The sequence below is a fragment of the Anolis carolinensis genome, chromosome 2 (assembly GCF_035594765.1).
Source record: "Anolis carolinensis isolate JA03-04 chromosome 2, rAnoCar3.1.pri, whole genome shotgun sequence".
Lineage (NCBI taxonomy): Eukaryota > Metazoa > Chordata > Lepidosauria > Squamata > Dactyloidae > Anolis > Anolis carolinensis.
The window spans coordinates 259,882,027-259,908,167 of NC_085842.1; the positions used below are offsets into that span (position 1 = coordinate 259,882,027).

General features: G+C 37.6%; 1 protein-coding gene across 5 annotated transcripts in view; it reads right to left on the reverse strand.

Moving 5' to 3' along the window:
• Nucleotides 1-26,141, reverse strand: part of megf10 (multiple EGF like domains 10) — a 131,790-nt gene that overhangs the window by 7,907 nt on the left and 97,742 nt on the right. For 4 of the 5 annotated variants that reach the window (XM_008103103.3, XM_008103102.3, XM_062972131.1 and 1 more), the window contains 7 exons: nucleotides 15,263-15,409; nucleotides 11,175-11,309; nucleotides 10,319-10,447; nucleotides 5,890-6,018; nucleotides 4,161-4,289; nucleotides 2,192-2,320; nucleotides 863-1,099 (listed from right to left, as the gene is read on the reverse strand). In XM_008103103.3, coding sequence (XP_008101310.2) covers nucleotides 863-1,099; nucleotides 2,192-2,320; nucleotides 4,161-4,289; nucleotides 5,890-6,018; nucleotides 10,319-10,447; nucleotides 11,175-11,309; nucleotides 15,263-15,409 — 1,035 coding nt within the window. The remainder of the gene's footprint in view (nucleotides 1-862; nucleotides 1,100-2,191; nucleotides 2,321-4,160; nucleotides 4,290-5,889; nucleotides 6,019-10,318; nucleotides 10,448-11,174; nucleotides 11,310-15,262; nucleotides 15,410-26,141) is intronic. The other variant, XM_008103104.3, reaches the window with a different exon arrangement.

Sequence of the window (26,141 nt, forward strand, 5' to 3'; positions counted from 1 at the left end):
TACTCACATTTGCATGTTTTCATTTACTCACATTTGCATGTTGGCAGAAACAGGGGATAACAGTGGGAGCTCACCCTGCGTCCTGGATTTGAACCTCTGACCTTTTTGGTCAGCAAGTTCAGCAGCTCAGCGCCATCAGGGGCTCCTTTAAATGCTTTAAATGCTATTGGACTAAATTTCCCATTGTGCCTAAATTCTGGCTGTGTTGGCTCAGCCTGATGAGTATAGGAACCCACCTACATTTGGTCATTTCTACACTTTTGGTTTCTAATTCAGTTGTTCTTAGTTTTACTCATAGCCTCACAACTTTTCTTTTGGGATGTGCTATCAACATTCTAAACTAAATGTAAACAAAAAATAAATATATTCTCTTTTCCCCACAACTTTTTATGTAGGACAAGCCAGTGTAATGCCAGCTACTTTTGCACGTCTCCCTCCTTCTTAATCAACTGTAAAGATGTTTATAGTCAGGAATATTAATTATGGCTGGGCTAACCTGAGTTTGCCTTACTTGAGAATCTAAAACAGGAATCTAAAGTGAGCCTCCTTAAGTCATCTTGATAAGAAATTTACTTAGATATTCACATTAGATGCTAATGCAACTAAGTACTATGGGAAAATGTAGTGATCCACAGAATATGATTTTTGCACAGAGATTTTACCTACAAAATTTTATGTAGGTGGAAATAGAGGATGGTGCACATAATAAGCAGTTCTAATTTTTTAATATTCAAAAGCTACTCTGTCACCTGATCAATCTAGCAGATAATAATATTTGAAAACGTCATAGAAAGCAGAATGCAGTCTTTACTAAATTCTGCTAAAGTCCTTTACTAACACTTGCACACCACTGAATACCTACCCGTGATGCTGTAGTCTGTATTGATGACTCTCAAGGCAGGTGTATAGCTAACTGCTGGCATATTTGTTTCTTTGCCCTTCTGTTTTTGTCTATAAATGATGAATAGTGCTAGCAGGAAGAGGACAACAAGGACAAGAATAATGATGCCTGCAATGGCCCCAATCTGGTAGGAATCAGCAGGGATGGCAGCACTAGTACGGCTTAAGCTGTTCAGATTTCCCACTATAATCACCCCAGCTGAAAAACAAGAAATGAAATCCAGTCCATAAATGCACAGAAGAAATATATTACAGAATGTATGTAAGACACTGTTTAAGGTGCAGTTTTTAAAACTTGGTTCTCAACATCAATTTATGTAGACATTTGAAGACATACTAGAAGATCAGATGACACACACTCTGAAGCTCTTGAAATCTATGCTTAAACTATCAATTAGAATAAATTATAACACTGAGTATTTTTGAAGTTCTGCACTTCTTAAAATTATATATTTGCATAAAAATTATATACTTGCAATGCTTTTTAATAATCTGAAACTCCAGTAGCATTTCTAGATATTCTGACTTCTCACAAAGATGTAAGCACTCCATCATCTTTGCCACAGTTTCCCAAATCAATACCATACTTGTATTATAGTATTATTACTTTACGTATCTGCCTTTTGATAATGTAAAATATGTTGTAAAGTTTAATGTGGTATTTTATTATTTCAGCAAAAATTAATGTGAAAAAATATCAACTATTTTCATGCATGTCATGTTATGATGGAGAGCATTAGACCCCAAAAAAGAGTAGAGTTCTAAACGGGAAAAGGAAACTTGGGGAGCATGTGTCTTTCCAGAAATGAAGCTTGCAGGACTCATACTGCCACTCAACTTCTATTTAGGATGTTAACGCGACCTAGTATTTACATCATATATACTCAGGACAATTTAAGCAAGAATGAGAAGTTAAGCCTTTCATCCTATCTTTACCTACCTAGTGAGGGTGAAGCCCCAGTAAAATCACTGGGTTACTTTTGACTAGACCCATCATTCATGCTTGCTTAGGAAGAAGCCTCCTTGGACACAGTGTAAATGATCTCTGGGGAAACACACCTAAGACTACAAAATCACTATTGGCTTGTCTCACTATCTCGTATAAGCACCCATGTAGAGGGCTGCAGTACCAAAAGATATTTTAGAAAGATTTGAAGTCTTCTGTAATTGTTTTCAAATTCAAACAGTTATATTTGACATCTTCTTCTTCCTCCTTTCAGCTTTGGATTTCTTGCTATAGCACTGCATATATAATCAGCATTTCAAAAGACCTTTGGGAATAAAATATTACCTTGGTCACACCGTGCCCCTTTCCAGCCTGGGCTGCAATAACAGGTTCCAGTGATGTGATCACAAGTTGAGTTGTTCAGACAGTCACATATTTGCCGGCAGCCATAGCCATATGTACCTGCAGGGCACTCTGTACAAAATGACAAATATGAGTTGCAAATTTGTCTTTTAACCTAGTCAGGTTTGCATGCCAGATCATAGGCATTCTCTCTGACAGTGACCATAATGCAGTAAAGCAGCAGTGTGTACATCTGGGACTGTCAAACTGTCATCTACTGAAAATAAAGACACACCGTGCCATATGGCTACAGAGCTTTTTGATTCTGCACCTAACAGTAGGAATCCCAAGTGCTCTGTAGTCTTTTGAGTCAAAGCCAAAGAGTAAGATTTTTCAGTGCTCCCACGTGAGAACAGTACAGGGACAGAGTCTGGCAGCCAAACTTTATTACATACAGCTCTGAGATTAAATTGGTATATGTGTGTGAGTGTGTGTCTGTTTGTGAAGGGAGACTGGTTACTGAAAACCACAATTTTTCAAGTCTTGCACTCTTTACACAGTGCAAGTTTTGTCACCACCAGATGGCAATGTTTAATCATTTCAGGTCTACAAGAAATCAAGCAAAATCTGACATGTTTAATATAGATAAATCAAGTAAGATTTAAACAAAGGCTTAGTGCAACCTGGAGAGCTAACAGTATTCTTTTGGGAAACCTCCTCTGAAACCAAGGATACAGCCTGGCTAAGAAACTACCTGTAGGAACTGATGTAGGAACTCACAGAGCAATGCCAAATATTATAATGGAGAGCATCAGGCAAAAGAAAAGTAGAGTTCTAGATGGATATGAGAATGTTGAGAAGCACGTGTCTTTCTCAAAATGTCTATATTTGAAGGATTTCAGGAGAGAACTCACTATTATATTTTGGTCAAAATAAATGTAGGCTAAGGAATCTGAAGGAGTTGAGGGCAGCAAAAACCGTCTTTGGGGTGCACATGTAGCCTCAGGTCCCACTATTCCCATCCTGATATATAAATCCAGGAGGAAGAGACTGGCAGCAATGGTTGATAATGCGGTGCCATAACTGACAGTCTGGAATTTTGTCCATTGGTGAAAAGGAGGAATCATGTCCATTTGGATCCTCTTCAATCTGATCTTTTTCACAGAACACTATTAACTTACTTAGAAACAGCAAGGGCAAAGCCTCTGCACCACATGCTCATTTTCATTAGCAGAAAAGCACAAATGTGCTATCCTAATTTTAGGCTTCAGCAATGTGAATCAGGTGCATGACTTAGCATTCATTAAAATCACAGTAGTTGAGACAACAAAGTGGATTTAGGGTCTAGCCTTTAGTCCGAAATGCTATTACTATGAAGTTTCCCTGGAACTCAGTATGCACTAGACGGAACTGCAAGTCTATTCAATTTCTCTCTCTCTCTCTGAAACTCAACTTGTACTCAGCTTTTCTGCATGTGAAAAACACCTTGTTGTTGATAATTGCTGTCAACTCAGCCTTGTTTTATAGCAATCCTCTGAATGAGGTCTCTAAATGTCATTCTTTTATTGACAGCCCTGCCATCAAAGCCATAGCTTCCATGATTGAGTATGTCCACCTGCAACGCAATCTTCATATTTTCCTACTGCCTTCAGCTTTACCAAACACACCAAATCATGTTATCTCAGAATACACTCAAAGTATGACAAGCTCGGTTTACTCATTTTAGTCAGGTTAATTTACTCCTGGAGCCATGATTTGTTGTTTTGGGAGTTCATGCTATCTACAGATTTCTCCTCCACCATGACATTTTAAATGAGTGGATGTTTCTCCTAGCAGCCATCTTCATTGTCCAGCTTTGAACACCACACATAAAAACAACATGCATTATCATGTATTCAAAGCACTTTAAGAAGAGGTAAACCACATAAATGTTCTCTCTTCTGTATATCCGAGAAAATTGTTCCCAACTTACTCTGTTCACAGTGCTTCCCCATGAATCCTGTACGGCATGTACACTGCCCTGAGATATGGTCACAGTCAGCTCCATTCTGACATTGGCAGATTAATGCACAGTCTTTTCCATAAAATCCCAAAGGACATCCTGCAAGAGAAGAAAATATTGTCATTCCTAATAATGTATTGAACATTAATGGAAATAAAGAATTGATATTTTCAATCATACACATTTTAAAATCTTGCCAAGAGATTAAAACTTGATATTACTTTAAAATGATTATGTGGAAAATATAAATCATATTGCTAAGCAAGTCTAATGGAAGTAATGGTATCTTTTGTGTAATTGCATGCATATTTATTCAGAAAATTGTATTTAATGGTTTCCAAGAAGAAGTAATGTTAGCAATGCACTTCCTGTGTTAATTGGCTTCCCCAGAGTCAGGATGTTTGATCATCAGCAACAGTTTTGTGAGTATCTAGTCAATAATACAACTGTCTCCATCAGTACTTTCTGCACTTAATTTTTCTCTGACTCCACTATCTAAAATACCAACCCCAAACATGTGTGCTTTTTATATTTCTAAAACTCTGGATAATGCTCTATTCATCTGATGAAGTAAGTAGCACTCAATGAAAAGTAATATTATAATAAATGTGTTAATCTTGAAACTGACTAATATTACAAGTAGATAGAGATAAGGAAAGCTTTTGAATAAGGAACCACAGTCTTTGGGCATACATTCTATTCATATGCTCCTAAAACATGAAACAGTAAATAATAACATATATTATTCATATAAAGATTTTATTTCATCCTCAGGAAGACATATGACATGTAAAAAGATCATTATTCATAATCAGGAAACAAGAATCTTGAGTACTGCTGACTCAAGTAGTATAGAACAGTTAAAAGGCTGTATATACATCTTCCTGATATTACAGAGTTTTTTGTGAAACAGCACAGTTGCCTATTATTCTAATAATGTATGAAAGGCTAACATTCTTCAGAAGATAAGCATAGCTGGAGAACATTTTCATTCTCAATGTTTGCAAGAGGTCTTTTCTATAACTAGCAGTCAGTGCAAAGGAAATTCAGCTCTTGTTGAATATATATAGTCACCCTCTACATTTATGAGTTTAACTGTTGTGGATTTGATTATTCACAGATTTGATAAAATTGTTTTCTTCATGTCCCTAGGTCCTCCAGTGCAAGTCTATGTTTAACAGTTGAAGGAAGGTGGACGACACAAAGTTGTGTTGAAGGACCTGGACAATCCTAGAGAGGTTGTTGCTATTACTACGATTATTATTATTATTATTATTATTATTATTATTATTATTATTACTACTACTATTATCCACAAGGAGACTCAAAGTGGCTAAAAAAGTGGGTTTATATATATATATATATATATATATATATATATATATATATAGTCTCTAACCCCAGCAAATGTTGACGGCTGACTATATGTGCAATATGAAATGTGCAAGATGCAACAAAAACCTAAGGCAGATAAAAGTGTGCACCAATTCTTCTGTTTTCTGACAAGAATCCCTGAATTATAACTTCCTATCACTTACTCCCAACTCTGTTGCTGCATGACCACCATTCCCAACCTGGTGTCCCTTAGATGCATGGTTGGCTGGAGGGCTCTGGAAGCTGAATCCAGCAATCTGGGAGGGCACTAGGTTGGGGAACACTGATCTATACTATTTATGGATAAATATTGGGAATAACTCACTTTGTGTACAGTAGAGACCTGTCCACCCTGGTGTACATTTACATTCCCCATCATAGGCACTACAGCGAGCTCCATTATGACAATTGCAGGTATGGATGCAGTTTGGGCCCCAGTGAGAAGGAGGGCAAGCTGAAACAATGCAAATAAATCAGTTAGTCTTTTTGACAAAAACATAGAACAGCGGTGCCTCAGTAAGTCAATATGATGCCATGGACTTGTGTTAAGCTATATTGTTTAATTTATTGCATGTTTAATAGGTCTAAACTGTTGAGGTAGGCAAAGAATGAAATGTTGGAGTGAATGCTGATTTGTGCATTATTTGAAGAGCTTTGCATTAGATGGTGAATAACAGTTGATGAATGGTAGTTAATACAGTTTGTGTTTTAATTTCATTACAGAATGGAGATTAGTGAGGATATAGATGGTCTGTGTGAGAGGACATGGAAGATTTATTGTTAAGTGTCAGGTTTAGGAATAAACAAGTAATATTTTAAGGATGAGAGCCTGCATGATGTAGTGGTTTGAGCATTGGGCTTCAACTTTGGAAAGTTGTCTTTTAATCCCTGCTTGGCCATGGAAAACTGCTGAGTGACCTTGGGTGAATTATACTCTCTCAGCCTGAGAGAAAGGCAAAGACCACCCCTTCTGAACAAATCTTGCCAAGAAACCCCGTGACGGAATCACATATGTCAGAAGGAACTTGAAAGCACACAACCAACCAATTTTAAGAATCCAAATTAGCTGGAGATCCTCATCCCCAATCTCTGTTTGAGCCAGGACAACAACATGTCAAAAGGCTTGTTTGGAAACACCAACATCACTCCTAAGTTCTTCATCATATTTTATAAATAGAGCATGCATATTTTGGAGAGCTGATGGGTAGAGATGCATATGTGTAACTGTCTCTTGGGAGATGAAAGACATCACGTATGTCTAACTCTGGCTGAGAAACTATATGAACTGTGTGAATTTCAATGGTTAGAGAAACACAAGATACTCAGCTAGTGCCTGAAAAACTGGCCAAAACAGTGTCCCCAGAGATGAATACAGGGATGATTATTGGGTTGTTTTACCCCATTCTACAGTAAGGCAATCTGAAACACATTTTCAAATTCCCAGACAGTGTGAACTGTGATCAATTTCCAAACTCAATTAGCTGAAGTGGTTTACTTGTCAGTGCACTCTGTGATTATTATACGATCTAAAGCCATTGTGATTATTTTGACCCATGGAGACTACTCTGTGCTAGAATCAGGGTGACAAACCATAATAAGTTTTATGACACAAAATTCTCAACAACACAATGGGAAAGAGTTGTTATCGGAGACTGCAGTTACACTAAATCATACTGCCAATGCCAAAATACATTTTCAGTATGCAGAATAGCCTTCATTAGAATTTACTAATGAGGTTAGGTTTACAGATATTGCCTGAGGACTAATTTTTGTTTTCATGAGTCTACCAATCAATAATTCTTTCCATGTCATAGTTCATTATTTATAGAACAATAAAGTAAACAACTTTCAATCCATGCTTTCAGATCTATTTGAGGTCTCTGAAACACTGATGTTTTTAAGCAAATGTATTATATTTTTCAATTATTATTATTTTATTAAGGGTACTAGGCAGAGGGCCCTTACAAATATGAACTGTGAAAACCTTTTTAAAGTCTTCATGGAAGTCACGCTGGAGTTATTACTAACTTCTACAACAAGTTACTTACTGAAATCACCCATTATGAGGAAATACTAGAACATGAACCATTAGGCAACAACAAACAATACTGACAAATTCCAAAATTAGAGATTTAAAGTCTCAAAACATTAATTTATGAAAATAAACATCAACATTACTCGTAAAAATGTTTTGATATGATCCTCCTTGTAACTCTTGTAAAAGAAAGATGCACAATTTCATTTTATATGAAAGTAACATTTCATTTTTAAAATGAAAATAACACCATGGAAAGTCCAGTACTGGTGTAGTACTACATTGCTAATATTAGCTTAATCCAATTGTTAATTTCAGCAGAATCACATTAATGTATTTAGGTATTGCCTTTCCAAGCCTCCACTGTTTCAGTGTGTTTAGTAGTAAGACCTAGGTTAGACATAGGTTGTTGTCTTTTATATCATCTAAAGCCTAACATTATAATGAAACAATCAAATCTGTAATTCATGGGACTCATTTGTTAATCAAATTGAGAATGATGTGAACCAATGAGGCTTATTACAGGGAGCTGTACTGTCTTGAAAATAAAACAGTTTTTCCATGCTCTTTATTCTTACATACCACTGATATTCATGTAACTTTTGCTTAAACTTTGCATGTAAAACATAATCAAGACTGAACTACTGAAAGCTTGCAGTAGCATCTGCTATAACTAATATTTGTCAAGAACTTACTTAATTTCTTGGCGACTGATTCAAGCAGAGTTAATTAAACTACAGTTGGAAGATCTTACTCATTGTAGGATCTTCCAACTGCGATCATACGCAGAGCACAGCCATACTGGCACTTAATTTGGGAGGGGGGGGGGGGAATCAAGCCTGGAATCTTTTGCATAATGTTCTTCAGAATAATGAAGCAGAATGGGAAAAATAAAAGGTAAGACCAGAAAAAATATGTTAGTAAATGCAAGATTGGAAAATGTACCACATATACTCATGTATAAGTTGACTTCAGGTATAAGTCGAGGGCAGGTTTGGGACCAAAATTATGGATTTTGATATGACTGTGGATACACTGAGGGTCATTCCACACAGATGGAAAAGCACCAATGCTGTTTGAGAGGTCAGTTGCCTCTCCACCATCACTATCTTCTCACCCAGGCATTTAAAAAGGCCAGAAGAAGCTCACCAGCAAAGAGAGTAGAGGGGGTAGCTGCTTCTTTTGCATTCTCCTGGGATGGATTAGACTCTTGCCTTTCACTACGCTACTCAGAAAAGGGACAGTTCCATTTTTGATAAAATTGAGGAACAATACTCATAATGACCCATAAATAAGTTGACCCAGTTTTTGGGATTGTTCTTTTGATTACAATCTCTACACTTATACATGAGTATATAGGGCATGACAACTTAAAAACGTAGCCATTCTAGCAGGAAGAATGCTGAACATTACAATCCAAACAAGGAATCTCCGCAAGCTCACATATAAGTATACTTCTCAACCTGAAAAAATCTCGGACACCACTTTCACCTAGTTACAAGAATCCCCAAAACTACCTCTTTCAGCAGTTTCAATGAGCAGATTGTTTTTAATGTAAACTGATACAGAAAAAAAAAGAAACACTGGATTTGAACCTGGAAAAATGAGAAACTCCGGAAAACCAAAATTGGCAAGTTCATCCACTCTTCTCATAACAGTTCTTCACCTAACATAAAAATGCTGAGTTGCTGCTAATGTTAGAATTGTGGCTCTACTTATCTTGTACACATTTAAATTATGTAGAAAAGTACTACTTCAGTGCTACTTGAACTGATTTACACTGTTTTGCTCTTTATGGACTCTACCCCATGGGGGGAAATAGTTCTGTTTGTCATGGCTTATCACAGATTGTTCATTCTTGCCTTTTCTCCCGAAATAATCCATTTTCAGATTTATCACACCAGCAAGGTAAGTTCCATATCCCCCACCATTTTTTTAAGAAAGTAAACCTTTGGAAAAAAACTGGAGATATCAGCTTTTTTGGGAGGGGGGGGGGAGAAATGTCAGTGTTTGGTAAGGGACCAGCCACAGGAATGACCCTTACACACACACACACACACACACACACACACACACACACACACATGTCAATGAAGCAATTCAACCTGGGCAAATTTGACAGCTCTTATTCCACATGTTTTGGGGTTTTGTCTCAAGTTATATCCTGGTTCCTGAGTCGAGAAGCCAATCTCTGACCGTCTTCTCCCCAACCCCTTTTTTGGACTGTTTCAGACTTTTCCCTAACAAAGCATGATGACAGGAAGTTCCCCTGCGTAGTGGGAAGGGCTCCGTCATGAATCATATCCTCAATGGATTCTAAGTGTTTAGAAATGGCATGGGGGGGGGGGGAAGAGTATGGGATAAAGTCCGTAATCTATATCTATAGAGAAAGAGAAATATTCCTATTGAGGATAACTGTGCATTGGATAAAGCAAGCTTTAATTGTGAAAACCTGACTAACCGTTACTTCAGCTTTTTGAACCACAAATATCTGTATAAAATGTATTAAAGCTATTTGTCTATACAATCAAAATGGTTATTGCTTAGAAGCAATTTTAAGACTACACTTAAAATGGAATTGCTATGCAAAACTCTAATTCAAATATTCTCAGACATGTGAGCTAAGTACTCCTTGGTATCTAGGAGAAAATTTAAAAGAGCCAAACTGTGATCCATTGTTTCAACAAAACTTCTGAATAAAGAAAAGGCTTTCACTTACGCTGAGAACAGTCACTACCAATCCAGCCTGGATAGCACTGACAAGATCTGTCAATTGGATTACAAGTCCCATTGTTGGTGCATGTGCAAACTCCTGCGCAGTTCTTCCCAAACCTTCCACTGGGACACACTGTCAAAAAGCAATGGAAGAATTCATGAAAAGTCGGTATGCTTACAGTTTATTATTCTTAATCCTATTCTGTTCTGTTTTGTTGTTAAATGTTGCTCTAAATAATAGTTGCTCTAAACATCCCTTTTCTATCCAAACAAACATTGTTCGGCCTTTCCTCCCATTGGCTCTCCCCTCATCCTTTCTTCTTTTGATTTCCTTTTCTTTCATATTACTTCAGTTGAAATGTTTCTATAATTTATCTTTCATGGTTTACCTTCTGCTGCTTCTTTCCTAACCCCCTCATCTAATGTTTTTTCAGGCTTCTTTCCTTTTTGTCCCCTCTTCCTCCTTGTCAGTTAGTTCCTCCATCACACTCTTGTCCTTTTCTCTGCTTATATCAAAGCCTCCAATTCTTTCCTCTTTCCTCTGAAGCCTCTGTCCACTCTAGTCTACCTTTAGATATGCTCCTGCTCACATTTTTACTGGCCAGGTAAATCCTTGAATAAAGAGCAAATTGCCTTGAGAAGATTCCCACTTTCCCTATTATTTGACAAAACTGCCATATAATCGAGTAATTGACTGAACTCCATTTGTAAAAATGAAAAAGTAATTGTATTTTAATACAGAATGGTTTTCATGCAAAGTAAGGACAAAGATGTTAAGAACAACAAAATCACCTTCTGCATTGTAACTTTGACATTAATAAGAAAATAGTGTATTTGACATGATTTATTATGATTTATACCTTCATTGCAAAGAGCACCTGTGAAACCAGGTAAGCAATCACACAGTCCAGTTACATGATGGCATGGACCACTGCTGTGTACACATTGAGGACATGCCTGGCTACAGCGATGGCCATAAAATCCTGGGGAACAGACTGAAAGCAGAAAGAGCACATTATATTCGCCCTCCGTTAACACACAACACAGACAAATCCAGAACTGCTGCTTCAGATTCACTTGGAGCCCTTCCAGACAGGCCCTATAGCCTAGGATCTGATCCCAGATTTTCTGCTTGTCCCAGATTATCTAGCAGTGTGGACTCATATAATCCAGTTTAAAGCAGGAAACCTGGGATCAGATCTGGGATATAAGGCCTGTCTGGAAGGGCCCTAAGTAGACTATGGCCCCTTCCACATAGCTGTATAAAATCCCACATTATCTGCTTTGAACTGGGTTATATGGCAGTGTGGACTCAGATAACCCCGTTAAAAGCAGATATTGTGGATTATCTGCCTTAGTATCTGGCTTATATGGATGTGTGGAAGGGCCCTTAGAATCATTTGAGCATACTGGATTTTTGCAGGTTTTTGCCTCATAAAAACAGGTGCATCGCTAAGACACAAATAAATAGATTCAATAGATTCAAAAGATCAGTTTTCAGTGTACTGAGTCTTATCTAAAATAAGAATTGTTGTTAATGGTTGTGGGGGTTGTTGCAATATGGGGTAATGGTTTGAATGTTGGGACTACAACTCTGGAAACCAGGGTTTGTATCCCTGGCCATGGAAAGCACCCGGGTGATTTTGGACAACTCACACCCTTTCAGCCAAAGAGGAAGGCAAGGGCAAACCCCTTCTGAACAAATTTTGCCAAGAAAACCTTGTGCTATGTTTGTAGGGCCACCATAAAGTCATAAATGATTTGAAGGCCCACAAAAACAAAAACAACATTTTGCTTCTGTATCCATAAAGAACTGAATCACTGTAGCCTGGCAATTCCCAAAAGGATACAAGTATATATAAAATGTTTTCCCAACATAAGGACAATCAAAGGGCAGACAGCTACACACTTCTCATTGTTTTTATTCAACCCATGGCTACAAAAAAAGAAACGAATCCAATTCATTTTTATGCCAAATGCACTAACCCCTTCTTCTTCACAGATACATCACCATTTAGATTGACAGAAAAAGAAAGAGACTTGGTTCACTAGAATTTCTCTCTTTGTAGCTCTAACCTCTTCTGGCATTTCTTTCATGACAAATTAGTATATTAAGCAACACTTCCAGTTAAGTGCCTGTTGTTAAGCAGCAATTAACATTTACAAAGCTAACTTTTGCCTTTAAATTATTTGAGCCATGAAGAAGTCTGCCAGCTTGACTGCATGCTTGGGATAGATTGCCAGATCAAAAAACAAAACAGACAAAACAAAAACAAAAAATTAAGGCCTTTGGACAAGCCTCATGGTTTTTTTTTGGTAAAGCTCTAAGTCAGTCATAAGTTCCTCCTCCTCACTTATTGCCCAAGCTGTTTATAACAGTCTAATCACTGATTTAGAGCAACTCCTTATCTGCTTAGATACTGTCCTGAATACTTTTAGATAATATACTGTTTTGAACATGCTTGAAGGTGTTCTAGAAGACAACAACAACAACAACAACAACAACAACAACAACAACCCAATATTGGAAGTCTGAGAACACACTATTTGGGATGGGGGAGACTTGGAAATCATGAAGACAGCCCTGGAAGGGTCACTGAGGCTGTCTATAACTCCCAGAAATCCCAGCCAATTCACCAGCTGTTAAGATTTCTGGGAGTTGAAGGCCAAAACATCTGGGGACCCACAGGTTGAGAACCACTGCTTTATATAATTAAAATTGAATAAAATAATACGTTAAAACAATTACCCCACCACCAAGCATTTGAAGTCCATCATTTAAGAGTTTGTGGCTTCTTTCCCACAATCATAACTTCTTTAAATCTATGGTGTGGCTTAAACAGAAGTCAAGAGAATATTACAAAAGTGTGCAAGCTTTTGAGTCATCAGTGGCCCAGGCTGTGCAACCCATAAGGCTATAAGATATAGTGATCATGAGATCTGCAGCTAAATATCTTTCAAAGACAGAGATTGCAGGCTGCTGAATACATGCATCAAGTTAAACCCAGCAACACTCAGGGTAAAGATAATATCATATGGGATATGAATTTTAAAAAAAAATTTGGCAGATACTTTCTAGCTTTCTTGAAAACACAAAAGGTGGTTGAAACTTTGTAAAGGGCTTCCAAACATGTTAGATTACAGGCGGTATCTAAGAAATGGATGTTCACTCTTAGGCAGACTTTAAGAACATTAACACAATAGCATAGGGGATGGAAGCAGATATTATCAAATTACTGGGAAGTTTCTTGCACAAAGAACTGCTTTGAAAAGGTGGAGAACAAAACACTGAATGACATAGGACAAGCTCCTATGACTCATGTAGCTTCATTTCACCTTTAGATTGATTATAAGTTTAAATCAGCAATGGAAAAAGAGGACAACCATCTTGTTCAGATCATTTAAGTAGTTATTTGATTTAAAGTATGTATCCTATTGGACTGGCAACCAACAGTCAAGTCAGATTTTAGAGCTCCATAAAAAGGATCCCAAAAACACTTCCACAAAAATCAGCCAAGATGTGCCAGATCCAGAAGCTGCCAGAAATTTATAATCTGGACAGGACAACTTGTACCTAGGACTATGACTGGTCTGTGTGGTAAATTACTACGTGATGTTACATCTCCAGCAAATAGCTGTGACCAAACAGAAGGCTTTTAATTCTAAATTTCCATATATGTATTGCAATATTTGGATCAGTCCTAACTATGTTGTCTTATCCAGTTTAACTGAGGCAAATGAAGTATTTTCTCAAGCATATGTTTTTGCTAACACATTGAGATTTCAACTTTGTCGAATTTTGCATGATAACAATAATATCTACTCACATTTACAAATCAAAAAATAAGAAACTGTTATACGCTGTCAGTACAACTTTTCTTTGTAATGGGAAATTTATACATTGCAAAAAAGATTCCACAACGCAGCAAAGGGAGAAGAGTAAAATCAAATGTAGTAAATACTCTAAAAGCACCAGGTCCTATCTGATCTGGGAAGCTAAGCAGGATTAGTCCTTGTTAGTACTTGGATAGAAGACCACCAATCAATAACAACTGATGTACACTATATTTCAGAGGAAGGAACTAGCAAAACTACCTCTGAGTATTCCTTGCCTAAAGAAACATTATGTAATTACTAGGGGCACCATAAATCAATAGGCGACTTGAAAACACATATATACTCACTATATATGAATTTATTTTATTGTATTATCACTCTACATAATAAGACACTGTGCACCTTGGCAACGTCTAGTATGGCCTTGGCTACATCCCATTTGAATTACTATGTTGCACTCTACATGGGGATAACTTTGAAAAGTGCTCAGAAACTTCAGTTGGCCCAAAGAGCTGCAACCCAATTGTTAAATAAAGCTGGCTACCTGGATCACACAAGTCCTTTATTGCAACAGTGCTATTGGCTGTTGGTACTTTTCCAGACACAAATCAAAGCACAAGTGATTACCTATAACTTGGGCCAAGGCTATTTAAGGAATTGTACTACCTTTTATGAGCCTGTTTGAGATCTATTTATTTATTTATTTGGTAGATAATTTCCCCTGCACCACTACTTTGTCAGGCTCATTTCATGGAAACAAGGGAGAAGACCATTTCAGTGACTGCTTTCAGACTTTGAAACGCTCTCCCTTGATCTTCTTCCACCACCAGGTGAAAACATTCTAATCTGTCAGACTAATCGGAATGGGCTGTGATAGGCTTTTAATGATGAGCTATTTTAACATTTATCTTTTAATGGATTTCAAATGGTTTTAGCTCCGTAGAATGGCTTTAAAAAAATAGACACAAGTTTGTGTATGAGCCTTAATCTGAACTGATTTTAAGAATTTGTACATCGCCCCTGAGCCCCTTTATTGGGGAAAAGGAGAGATATAAATGATGATGTAAACAATAATATACTAAAGAAAGGAAAATTATATTTTAACACTTACTTCTTTGGCAAGTAGTGCCTCTGTAACCAGGTGCACATTCACAGATTCCTTCATCTGGAGAACATGAGGCTCCATTTTTGCAGTAACAGGACAATGAACAGTTTGGCCCCCAGTGTCCTTCAGCACAGACACTGTCACAACGCATGCCTGCAAAATAAGTTAACATATAGAGCAAATTATTAACACTGAAGGAAACACTCAAATTTCAGAAATCACATGAGACTCCTAACTAGAAAGCCGACATCTGTCAGAGATGTTATTTATCATATATGAAGCTATGTTCCACACTAGATGTAGCAATGGTAAATCTCTTTATTACATTTAGAAAGGATGAAGAGGCTACCTGGAATAAGGAGGATTTTGTTCCCTTCACTTATATGATACATTTGCATGAAAATGTACATATTTGGCCCATACTTTATGTTACTAATGGCAATTCAAATAAACAAATATTCTAGTTTCAGTCTAAAGACAACCGAATCAGACAACAGCAATGCCCAAAGACAATAGCATCACATTGTTACAGGTAAATGAATTCAAGTTCATCATTTTAAATGAGACCAACTTTTAACAAATCAGGGTTCAAAAGTTTGATATAATCAAGTACTATTTCTTGTTTGTTTTTCTTTGATAACCAGCCAAAATGTTTTATTTATATCCTAGACTGAAAATATATTCTTGTGTGGCTTTTACATTCTGTTAGACAGATGATTCAGTCAAAATGATTTAGGATTTTGACTGCTTCTTTAAAAGCCACTGAATAGAATGCTCTCAGTCCTTACTCTCCTGTTATTACAGAGGATCTGGGTGTCTTTCCTGACATTAACAAAGTCAGGGTGATTGTATATTCCTGCATTACAGGGGGTTGAAATGAATGGCCCCTGTGGTCTCTTCCAACTCTATGATTCTAGGTCCTATCCAGAATTATTCACATCGTTCTATAAAGTAAGTTCCCCTTGACATTAAGTCTAGTTGTGTCCGACTCTGAGGGTGCTGCTCTTCTCCAATTCTAGTCAAAGAGCCAGTGTTGTCCGTAGATGCCTCCTTGGTTATGTGGCCAGCATGACTGCATGGTGCGCCATTACATTCCCGCTGAAGTGGTACCTATTTATCTACTCACATTTGCATGTTTTCGAACTGCTAGGTTGGCAGAAGCTGGAGCTAGCAACAGGAATTCACCCTGTCCCACGGATTCGAACCACCGACCCTCGGGTTAGCAAGTTCTGCAGCTGAGTAGATTAACCTACTGCACCACCACGGCCCCTCTATAAAGTAGAGTTACCATATTTTGGAAAGCAAAAAAGGGACACATTTACTGACTACCTCAAATCACTGATCATTGTGATGGCTACAAACAGTGTCACTAGAAATATTCCTAATCTTCAGTGTATTTGAGGAATGATAGATTCCTTTCCCCCTACCTTGCCTCTTCTGACACTTCCCTCCCCATTTTACTAAACTGCCCTGTTCCATTGTCCATGAATTCAGAGCTTCTTTCACTCCCATTTTTTTGTGTGTGTGTTGGGAGCGACTTGAGAAACTGCAAGTCACTTCTGGTGTGAGAGAATTGGCAGTCTGGACGTTGTCCAGGGGATGCCCGGATGTTTGATGTTTTAACCATCCTGTGGGAAGCTTCTCTCATGTCCCCATATGGGAAGCTGGAGCTAACAGAGGGAGCTCAACCCATTCTCCCCAAGATTCGAACCTCTGACCTGTCTGTCAGCAGTTCTGTTGGAACAAGGGTTTAACCCACTGTGCCACCGGGAGCTCCTCTCACCCCCATGTTCAGATAGAACACTATTCCCCCTTGTTTTGTCTTTCTTCTCTTCCTATCTAAGAACTTCTACCTCTTTATCTCACTCGTGCTTCACTAGGCCAATATCTGTCCTTCATCATACTGAGCTCTCAATAGAGCCAGAAAGACAGTAATGAAAAGGTGAAGGCAGCTGGCCAGCTGGAGACAAAGCAGCAACTGACATTTCAGAAATCCCCAGACATTTTAAGAAACTGCTAGGACAGAAACTTTAGGTCGAAAAAGGGGCATGCTCTAGAAAAGGAGGATGAATTGTAACCCTATATAAAGTTATGTTAGACAAATTTGGAAGGAAAGAAGGAAGATAAAGAATTTCATGTTACTATTTTACTTCTAGATTACAACATCCTTTTTTAGTATAGTATGCATAGTTTTGATAATTTCAAAACAGTTGTCAGAGCAAGATCCCTACAACTAAAATGGTGAATGGTTGGGGCACAGGCGTAGCTATGTTGGAGGTGGAAAAATAAGGGCACTGTCTTCCAAATAAAGATTCTCCTCTGAAAATGAAATTCTCCTCCAGTCCCCCAAATTCTTGCACTGGAGAGAAATGTATAATAGTAGTATTCACACACAAAATTGTTAAACAGGTTGAGCATCTCTTATCCAGAAATCCAAACTACAAAATGCTCAAATCTCCAAAATGTCCATATGGTGGCTTCTTGAAGGTTTGATGAACACAGACTTCGTTTCATGCACAATGTCTGTGTATAATATCACTGTGGATGCAACTCAGGGTAAATCACACACTCTCAGCCTCAATTGAAGCCAAATACAACCCTCTCTGAACAAATTCTGCAAAGAAAACTCTGTGATAGGTTCATATATTAGGGTTACTGTAAGTCAGAAATGACTTGAAGGTACAAAGCAACAACAGCAGTGAGAATGCTGAATTAGATGGACATCTGTAACTAGAAAGACGGTTCTTTTGCTCTTATGATTCCTTTTTTTAATGATTTGTTCTGAACCAAGAAAATTTGCAAGGCAACAAATACTGAACAAGCCTGCTTTTGTCCAATTAGTGTGTTAAGCTGACTGCGTGCCAAACTGGGGACTGGGAAGAAAACAAGATTCCAAAGTACTTAGCTATGCTAAGAATATTGGTCAAGATATGTACCATGAGGTCCAGTATACAACACAGTAACAAAAAGACAGCTACTTTCAAATCATAGACTTCTTTTCTTTTATTAATTTGAACTATTAACTAATTTCTCTGTGTGCATCTGTGTGTGTTTCATTTCCTTCTAAAAAGTCTCCTTTTATGTCAAATGCCAGTAGGCATGCACTGTGGATTTCAGATCTTATTGTGTCTCTACAGTGTTTTCTATTATCCATTGACTATTGAAGAACAGCTACTGAATGAATCATAATGGCTAAAGAAAAGGGGGCAGAGATCCAGAAGAATGATTTGCTTTGTAAATACCCCATGGTAAATATGTTTTAGGTCCACTTCCTATCAGCAAACGTAATCTGGGGTGCAGGAATTCTTAAAACATCCCAAGTGAATATTTTCTACTATCTGCAAAAGAACTGGAACAGACTGTAAACACAGAAAATTAATTCCCCTCTCTATGTACACAATAAGCAGTCTTAACCAATCACTACAGAGGATAAATCCTGTTCTAGGAAATCTCTTTTTGGATACATGAAGATGGACTGAAAGTCAGAAACTTTCTATGTTAGGTCTTTCTGCTGACTTTTAGGTTGTCAGAGAAATGACTGTAGTGGAAAAAGTCTCATACTGAAATTTGACAAGAACTCGGCAACTCATTTTACCCAGGATGCTGAACATAATGGGGCTTCTTTTCTTGTGTGAATGTGAATTTGAATGGAATTCAAGCTGATTGCCAAGAAGAAGAAGAAACTTGCTATACCATCAACATCGTACAAGCTGATTTTTGTCTGCCTAGCTAGGTTTTCTGAATGAAGACACAAAGTAACTTATTTCTCAACAGCTTGGTACAGTCTTTTCCAACTTGAAACCTAAACCTAGTCACCTAAATTTGCATCTGAATTAGATTCCCGAGTGAGAGACACTGAGCTCCCTTATTAGATGCAATGGAATCTGTGTGGACGTCACACCTTTAAATATGTGACCAGGCTGCTAAATATGTAGAAATTCAAAAATATATGTCTGAAAGAAAAAAGATTGAAGAGGATTCTAATGAAAATATCTGGGCAACCATTTTGGTTCCTGTAGAACACAAAAAGAAGAGACTTAGAATAATGCTGTTTTCCACCTGACTCAATTTCTAATTGAGCAGAGGCACACTTAATAAATTCAAAACAAACTCATTAAAATAGAAAATTGAAATATTTCTGGACGTCTAGTGTTGTATATATCAATACTTTTAAGGAAATCTGGTTTCATGGCATTATATTTAACATGCTAATGAAATGCAATTGTATACATATTCATAAGTAATTAAACTGAAATTACATTTCCACTAACTTTGACATAACTGCATGCCCACCATGCAAATTTCATCCAATTTCATTTTGAATTGATTAATTTCATCCAAATCTACACATGTGCATGGTTTTCAATAGTCTTCTATTGTTTCAACTGGGTCTAGTTTTAATGTCTTAAATTAATTATATTTAATGTGTTTAAAATTATCCCTATTGTAGTGGTTCTCAGCGTGGTAAACTAGCTGGGATTTCTGGGAGTTGTAGGCCAAAACATCTGGGGACTCACATGTTGAGAACCACTGCCCTACTGTCTTAAATTAGTTTGAACTGTTTCAGCTGATATTGCATGTTCTGAATTAAATGGATACGGGGGTGAGGGGGAGTATAAATACTTGTACTGTTGTATTTCTGATTTTCAAGTATGGTTATGAAAGGTAGGCAGTGAAGAAAGTTGACTGTAAAAGAATCAACTCCTTTGAAATGAGATGCTGAATAGGAATTTTAGGACTGTCCAAGGACTGTCAAAATAACTAATAAAAGGGTCCTAGAAGAAATGAAACCAAGCCTCTCCCTTGAAGCTAAAATGACCAATCTGAGGCTATAGGACTTTGTACATATCATGAGAAAATATGACAAAATATGATAAATGCTTGATAAAGTGGAAATGAGCAGGAAAGAGGAAGACATTTCAGGTGGATAGATGAAATCAAGAAAGCCACAATCCTGAGTTTGCATGACCTGAGTAGAGCTGCGATGACAGGTTCTCTTGGAGGTTTAATGGTAATTAATGGTAACAGTATTCGAATTAATAATGAAAAGTTCCTCCATACCAAAACAATCACAAAAACCAGTATGATTCTCCCACATAGCCTTGAAACATGCAAGTTGTACTATCTCAGTGGGAAAGGCTTCTCTCCAATCCTGTGATGGCCAGAGACCTATACAGGCAGATAACTAGAGGTTCTCTTGTTTTCTATTTGGGTTCTTTTTGTAAACCAGTGGTTCTCAACCTGTGGGCCCCCAGGTGTTTTGGCCTACAGCTCCCAGAAATCCCAGCCAGTTTACCAGCTGTTAGAATTTCTGGGAGTTGAAGGCCAAAACACCTGGGAACCCACAGGTTGAGAACCACTGTTGTAAACTATAATTGAGACTTGTCTTGTTTAATTAAACCTTAGTTAAATGTGCATGAAGTTTGTTTGCCAATAAATTATCAACAATATGTAAGTCAAAAATGGACATGGAAACTTCTAAACTCCTCTCTCTGATTGTGTCATCATGAGGAAAAGAAAGTAAGCAAGACCTCACTGCACCGCAACTCCTCTTCACAATGCTACACTATTGTTTAGCATTATGTCCCTTCGGGGAGATAGGGCAGTCTACAAATAAAGTTTTTATTCATATTATTATGTGTGAATGCAGGCTATGTGCCTGACCAAGAAAATAAAAGTGAAAACCTTGTGTATATTTGTGAGCACATGCATAGCAAAACTGCTCTGTTCCTGTTATTACAGTACAACTATGTACTTAGCACAGTATAACTCAGTATTTCTAAAAGAATCTGTAATAGAAACAGTCTGGTGCATGCTAAGATTCTGAGTAACAAAAGTTCGCAAACAGCTCTGCTTTGTTTAGTGAATGATTTAAGCCTACTAACAATGATACAGCATGAGTAATTTGCATGGAAGGGTTTGACATAATTTTAACTAATATCAACAGGACTAAAATAACTGTGTGCAAATTCCAAACACTGAAATATATCACACAAAACAAAAGAATTATGAATATTTGCACATTAATTTCATTCTTGATAAGCAGACTGGTGAAGAAATGGTTTTGCCAGGAGAATGGACAAAGGGTTCTTTGATGGCATTTACAAGTTGCTAGGCAATAGCTAAATGGCCATGATAAACTTCAACTAAGCAGCTCTGAAGAAATCCTCATGCATTTAATGCTCAAAGAATGACGCCAAGAGCTTCACATCTAAATTAGCATTCCTGCAGCATCTGTAATTGTGTGAATGACATAAACAATCCCTTGGATAGTATCTTCTATGCTATTATCATGGTATTTTTTAACTGAAATAGTTTGGTATTTTAACAAATTAATGTTATAATATTTTAATATAAATATGTATTGTGCTAAAATTGAGAACACAGATGTGGGTGCACAAAAGCCCTCCTCCCACAAATGTCCCTGAGGACTTAGATGAACATCCTACCTTCACATTTTGTGTGCAAAAGTCTAGAAGTCTTTTAAACTGCATTTGGCTGAATGTAGTGACAAAAAATCATAAACAGGAGCCCAATGATATCAGGAATCCTAATCAGAGGAGCATTCATCTGAACGTAATTTCCTGGGCATAAAATCATGTTATAGTGGGCCATTGGTGGGATTTGGTTTCAGGATACCCCTATGGATACCAAAATCTGTGGATACTCAAATCTCATTATATGCAATGATGTGTTAAATGGTATCGCTTATATGAAACATCAAAACCACGGTTTACTTTTTGGATTAAAAAATCTTTCAATCCATGGATTACTGAATCCTTGGCTAGGAAATATGTGGAAAAAGAGGGCTGATTGTATTTATAGGAGGAAAAACACATTGATTTTTCCTTTTGTAGTGGGAAGTATATATACTATATTATTCTTTTAAATTTAATTCTGCTAAATCTACTTACTTACTGTGCCACAATTTCTGGTTGCTACATATTCCCCACTCCGAGGTGCTTCCGGACAACACCAAAATCCGTGCCAAGGCAGGTTTTAAAAGCCCGCTTTGGTGCAGATTTTCCATCCCCATTCCCCCCTTTAAAATCTGGACTTTCCTGGGGGGGGTTACATCCATTAAAATAGTGTGGCCTAGAACAACAGTAATTCTTTTTTTTTCATTTAAATAAACTGAGCATTTAAACCTAATAATGCTATATTATTGTACAGTTGCACTACATAACTGCCTCTGCCTCCTGTGTGGCAATGCTCAAAAGCATGATATAACTTCTGAAATTAAATAAACTAAATGAAAACTTTCCCTCACTTGACAGATTGAGGTGCCATAAGCAAGTCAAACCTACCAAAATTCTATATGCCGTCTCAAAACAAATAAGGCCAATCTATAAACCAGCATTACAATGTGCTATGTTACTAGCACTCAGAGTACTTGATAGTGCACTTTCTTCCTAACTGGAGACCTAATGTATGTTTTTAACTGCTTTTTCAACTGCTCTGGAGTTACTGGTAAGTTCTGACATTTTCAACAAAATGTCAGAGCACAGCAACAAAATAATGTGCTATGACCTGTAAAATTCTTCAGATCATTCTGTAAAAATCTGTGCTTTTTGTAAAGGTTTAATGGAAAATCATTGTCAAACAGATCTTAGCTCATCTTAGAAAGTTACTTGTAAGCACAAAATTAACATAGCTGCTTGGAAGAGACTTCTGGGAATGGAGGACAAGAGTATAACAAAGCAATGCATGATGGAGCAGTATAAGCGAGGAGGGTGGGTTCAATACTGGCAAGCCTTGCTCCATCAGTATTTCGATGGGTCAACAACAACTCTAATGCATCTGGACAAGAAGGCGATCAGAGACAAAATCTTTGAGATGGATGCAGCTGACAATCTGCAGATTAGCAAACAGCAAGGCTTCTCTACCTGGTATCCCCAACTAAAGAGTGACCAATATTGTCAGCAATATCTTCAAGACCTAACGTCTGCAGTCCTGAGGAAAGCATTCACAGCTCTGCGCTTCCAAACAATGCCATCAAACTGGCTAGAGGGAAGATACAGAGGAATCCCCCATGTCCAACAACTTTGCATTTGTGGCACGGGGGAAAAAGAAGATCTAACACACTATCTGCTACATTGCCCCTTGTATAATGATCCTAGGAAAAATCTCCTGGGAACACTCTTGGAAGAAAGGGCAGCATGGCAACAATCTGCTGTGATCTGTGACTTGCTAGCAGATTATTCCAAAAATATAACACTAAAGGTTGCCACATTTGCAATTGCAGCCCAAAAGATCAGAGCTAAAGTAGCAAAAGGACAGAAATGGAAATGGTGATGGTTTGGGATGATACAAATCAGACACTGTCATTGTTATGTTGCTGCTATCATAATTTTAAAGAGCTAGTTCTAAATTTTTTAACAAGCTCATCTTAGAAAGTTACTTGTAAGCACAAAATTAACATAGCTGCTTGGAAATGAGGAGGATGTTCACTAAGTACATAAAATGTCAATTCTTATAAATCTTCAGCTAATGTGGCTTTTAAATTAAGGCAGGCTCTATACCAGGCATGGGCAAACTTCGGTCCTCCAGGTGTTTTGGACTTCCAACTCCCAGAAATCCCAGCCAGCTTACTGGCTATTAGGAATTGTGGGAGTTGGAAGTCCAAAACACCTTGAGAGTTTGCCCATGCCTGCTACACAGGCACCTTATCCTGGAGCTGATCCAGAGTCTCAAAAATTCCAGATCAGCCCCACGGTGGTTTTGACCACCAAGCCCTTGGCTACTGCAGAGATGGGAGAGAGTCCTCAGTAACTGCCCAATAGTACTGAACCTGGTTTAACACTGCCAGACTGCCTCCCTTACAATTTCCCCTCCTATTATGTCATTGTAGTGCCCAGCAGACGTTGACATGGCATAGTGGATGTCAATCATCATATGGAATGATACCGGCAAGAAAGGGGGAGGGGCGGAGAGGAGCAATCTCCCTTCTTCAATTGCCTCATTGCTCTGGCTAGCATCACTCCAGGCGATGGGCAATGGATACAAGCTATCCAACAAATTGGCACAATAACAAGAATGGAGGGGTTGGTGACTGCCATCCCGTGTCCCCACAGTTCCAGAGCTCACGAAGTCTTGAAATGATACTAATTGCTTACACGGGCCTAAAGTTGTGGTTTCCACTGCATTCTCAGGGAGAATTCAGTTAATGTAGTACAAGAACATGTTGAACAGCCTTGGTCTGTGTTAACCCAAATGCATGCTTTATTAAACATGTCTATGTCTGTTTTATGTCTGTTTTGAGGCAACCACTTGGGAATTACATGAGGTAGCTACAAACCATGCTGAGCTAGATTGTGCCTTGAATCTCCATGCATCAAGCAGTTGCCATGGAGCTGTTTCGTGTCCTCTTTTCGGGATAACAAATCAATGCAGATATGCCCTAGGAATACAGATATTGCATGAGTTAGGATAACCTTCAGTTTCATGCATCTACAACTTCAAGTAAAGTTGTATAGCTATCAGAGATGGGCACCTGAAGCCAGTCTTACTGAGTGAAGCCAAAATCACTGGGATGCCCAATATTGGAGTATATCCCTACAGCCTTGTGAAGGAGGGCTACACCTACTTCATTTCTATGTGTAGAATGTTTTGCATAGCTAGGAAGAGAAGAAGCCTTGTAATTCTGCCCTTGGGCAATTCCCCCTAGCTTCAAACAGTATAATCAACAAAACCATGCTTTGTTTAGAGAAGTCAGTAATTAAAGATGCTGAAGGCTTCAAACCTTATTTTATTTAATAAAGCAAACCAGCCCTAGATGTACATCTTTAGGAGTCCCATGGTAGAAATTGCCAGGTATTTAGGGTTTATGTGTAGGAGTTAAAGCTTTGACAGAGTCACACTTCTTGTATTTACAAAAGGCTGGTACATTTATAATATTTTATTATTGTAGATTCAAGGCACAATCTAGCTCAGCATGGTTTGTAGCTACCTCATGTAATTCCCAAGTGGTTGCCTCAAAACAGACATAAAACAGACATAGACATGTTTAATAAAGCATGCATTTCTAATGTACTTTCTCTCAAATCATGTTTTTGAGGCAATAATTCTTTATACATTTGCCCAAGAGTTAAATTCTATTTCACACAATGTATACATGCACCATATTTGAAAATACACGTTTTGAAGCACAATTAGGCATTCTTTATTACTTTTCTGTTCAGAATTTCTAAGTTTGAAATCTGAAAGGTCAGACCAATCCACATATCAGTCCAGAGAAAAGCGATCAGATCAGTTAGCTTCAAACTGGAAACCAAACCAAATACTCTAGAATACCAACCATGAAGCTAGAAGATACCAAAAGGGCTTCTGTTCCCATCCTCTGGCCCATGTCTAGAACATCAAATCACACAGTGACACAAACAGAGAGCTTAATAAAAATAAGTATGTTTTTACTGGTCTGGTATTTTATCTGTTCTTGAAGTATTGATATTCTTGTTACATTCCAACAGTTTAATATTCTTATAAGTCTCCCTTGAGAGTGCTGGCAGAAAGAATGGTGGGATACATATCTCAATAAACAAAATAATAAATGTAACCTCATTTGAATCCAGTACTGAACAAACAGATATATGTTAGTGATGTCTAGACAAAACACTTGATACCCAAAAAAAAAGTGAATGTTCTGGTATTTGGTATCTCAAAAAAAGAAATCCCCCACCCACAGACATGTGGCAGCATTGTCAGCAATAATACACACTGGAATTTGCAAATGTGAACTATGAAACATGATAACATTTAAAGACAGTCTTTAAAATAGTTGGATCGTGCTGTTACCATTTAAAATGTGATTTAGAGTATGGAATTAGTCAAAAGATGGTAACATACATGTTCACTAAATTAGAAAAGCAAAAGCAGAAACAAATGT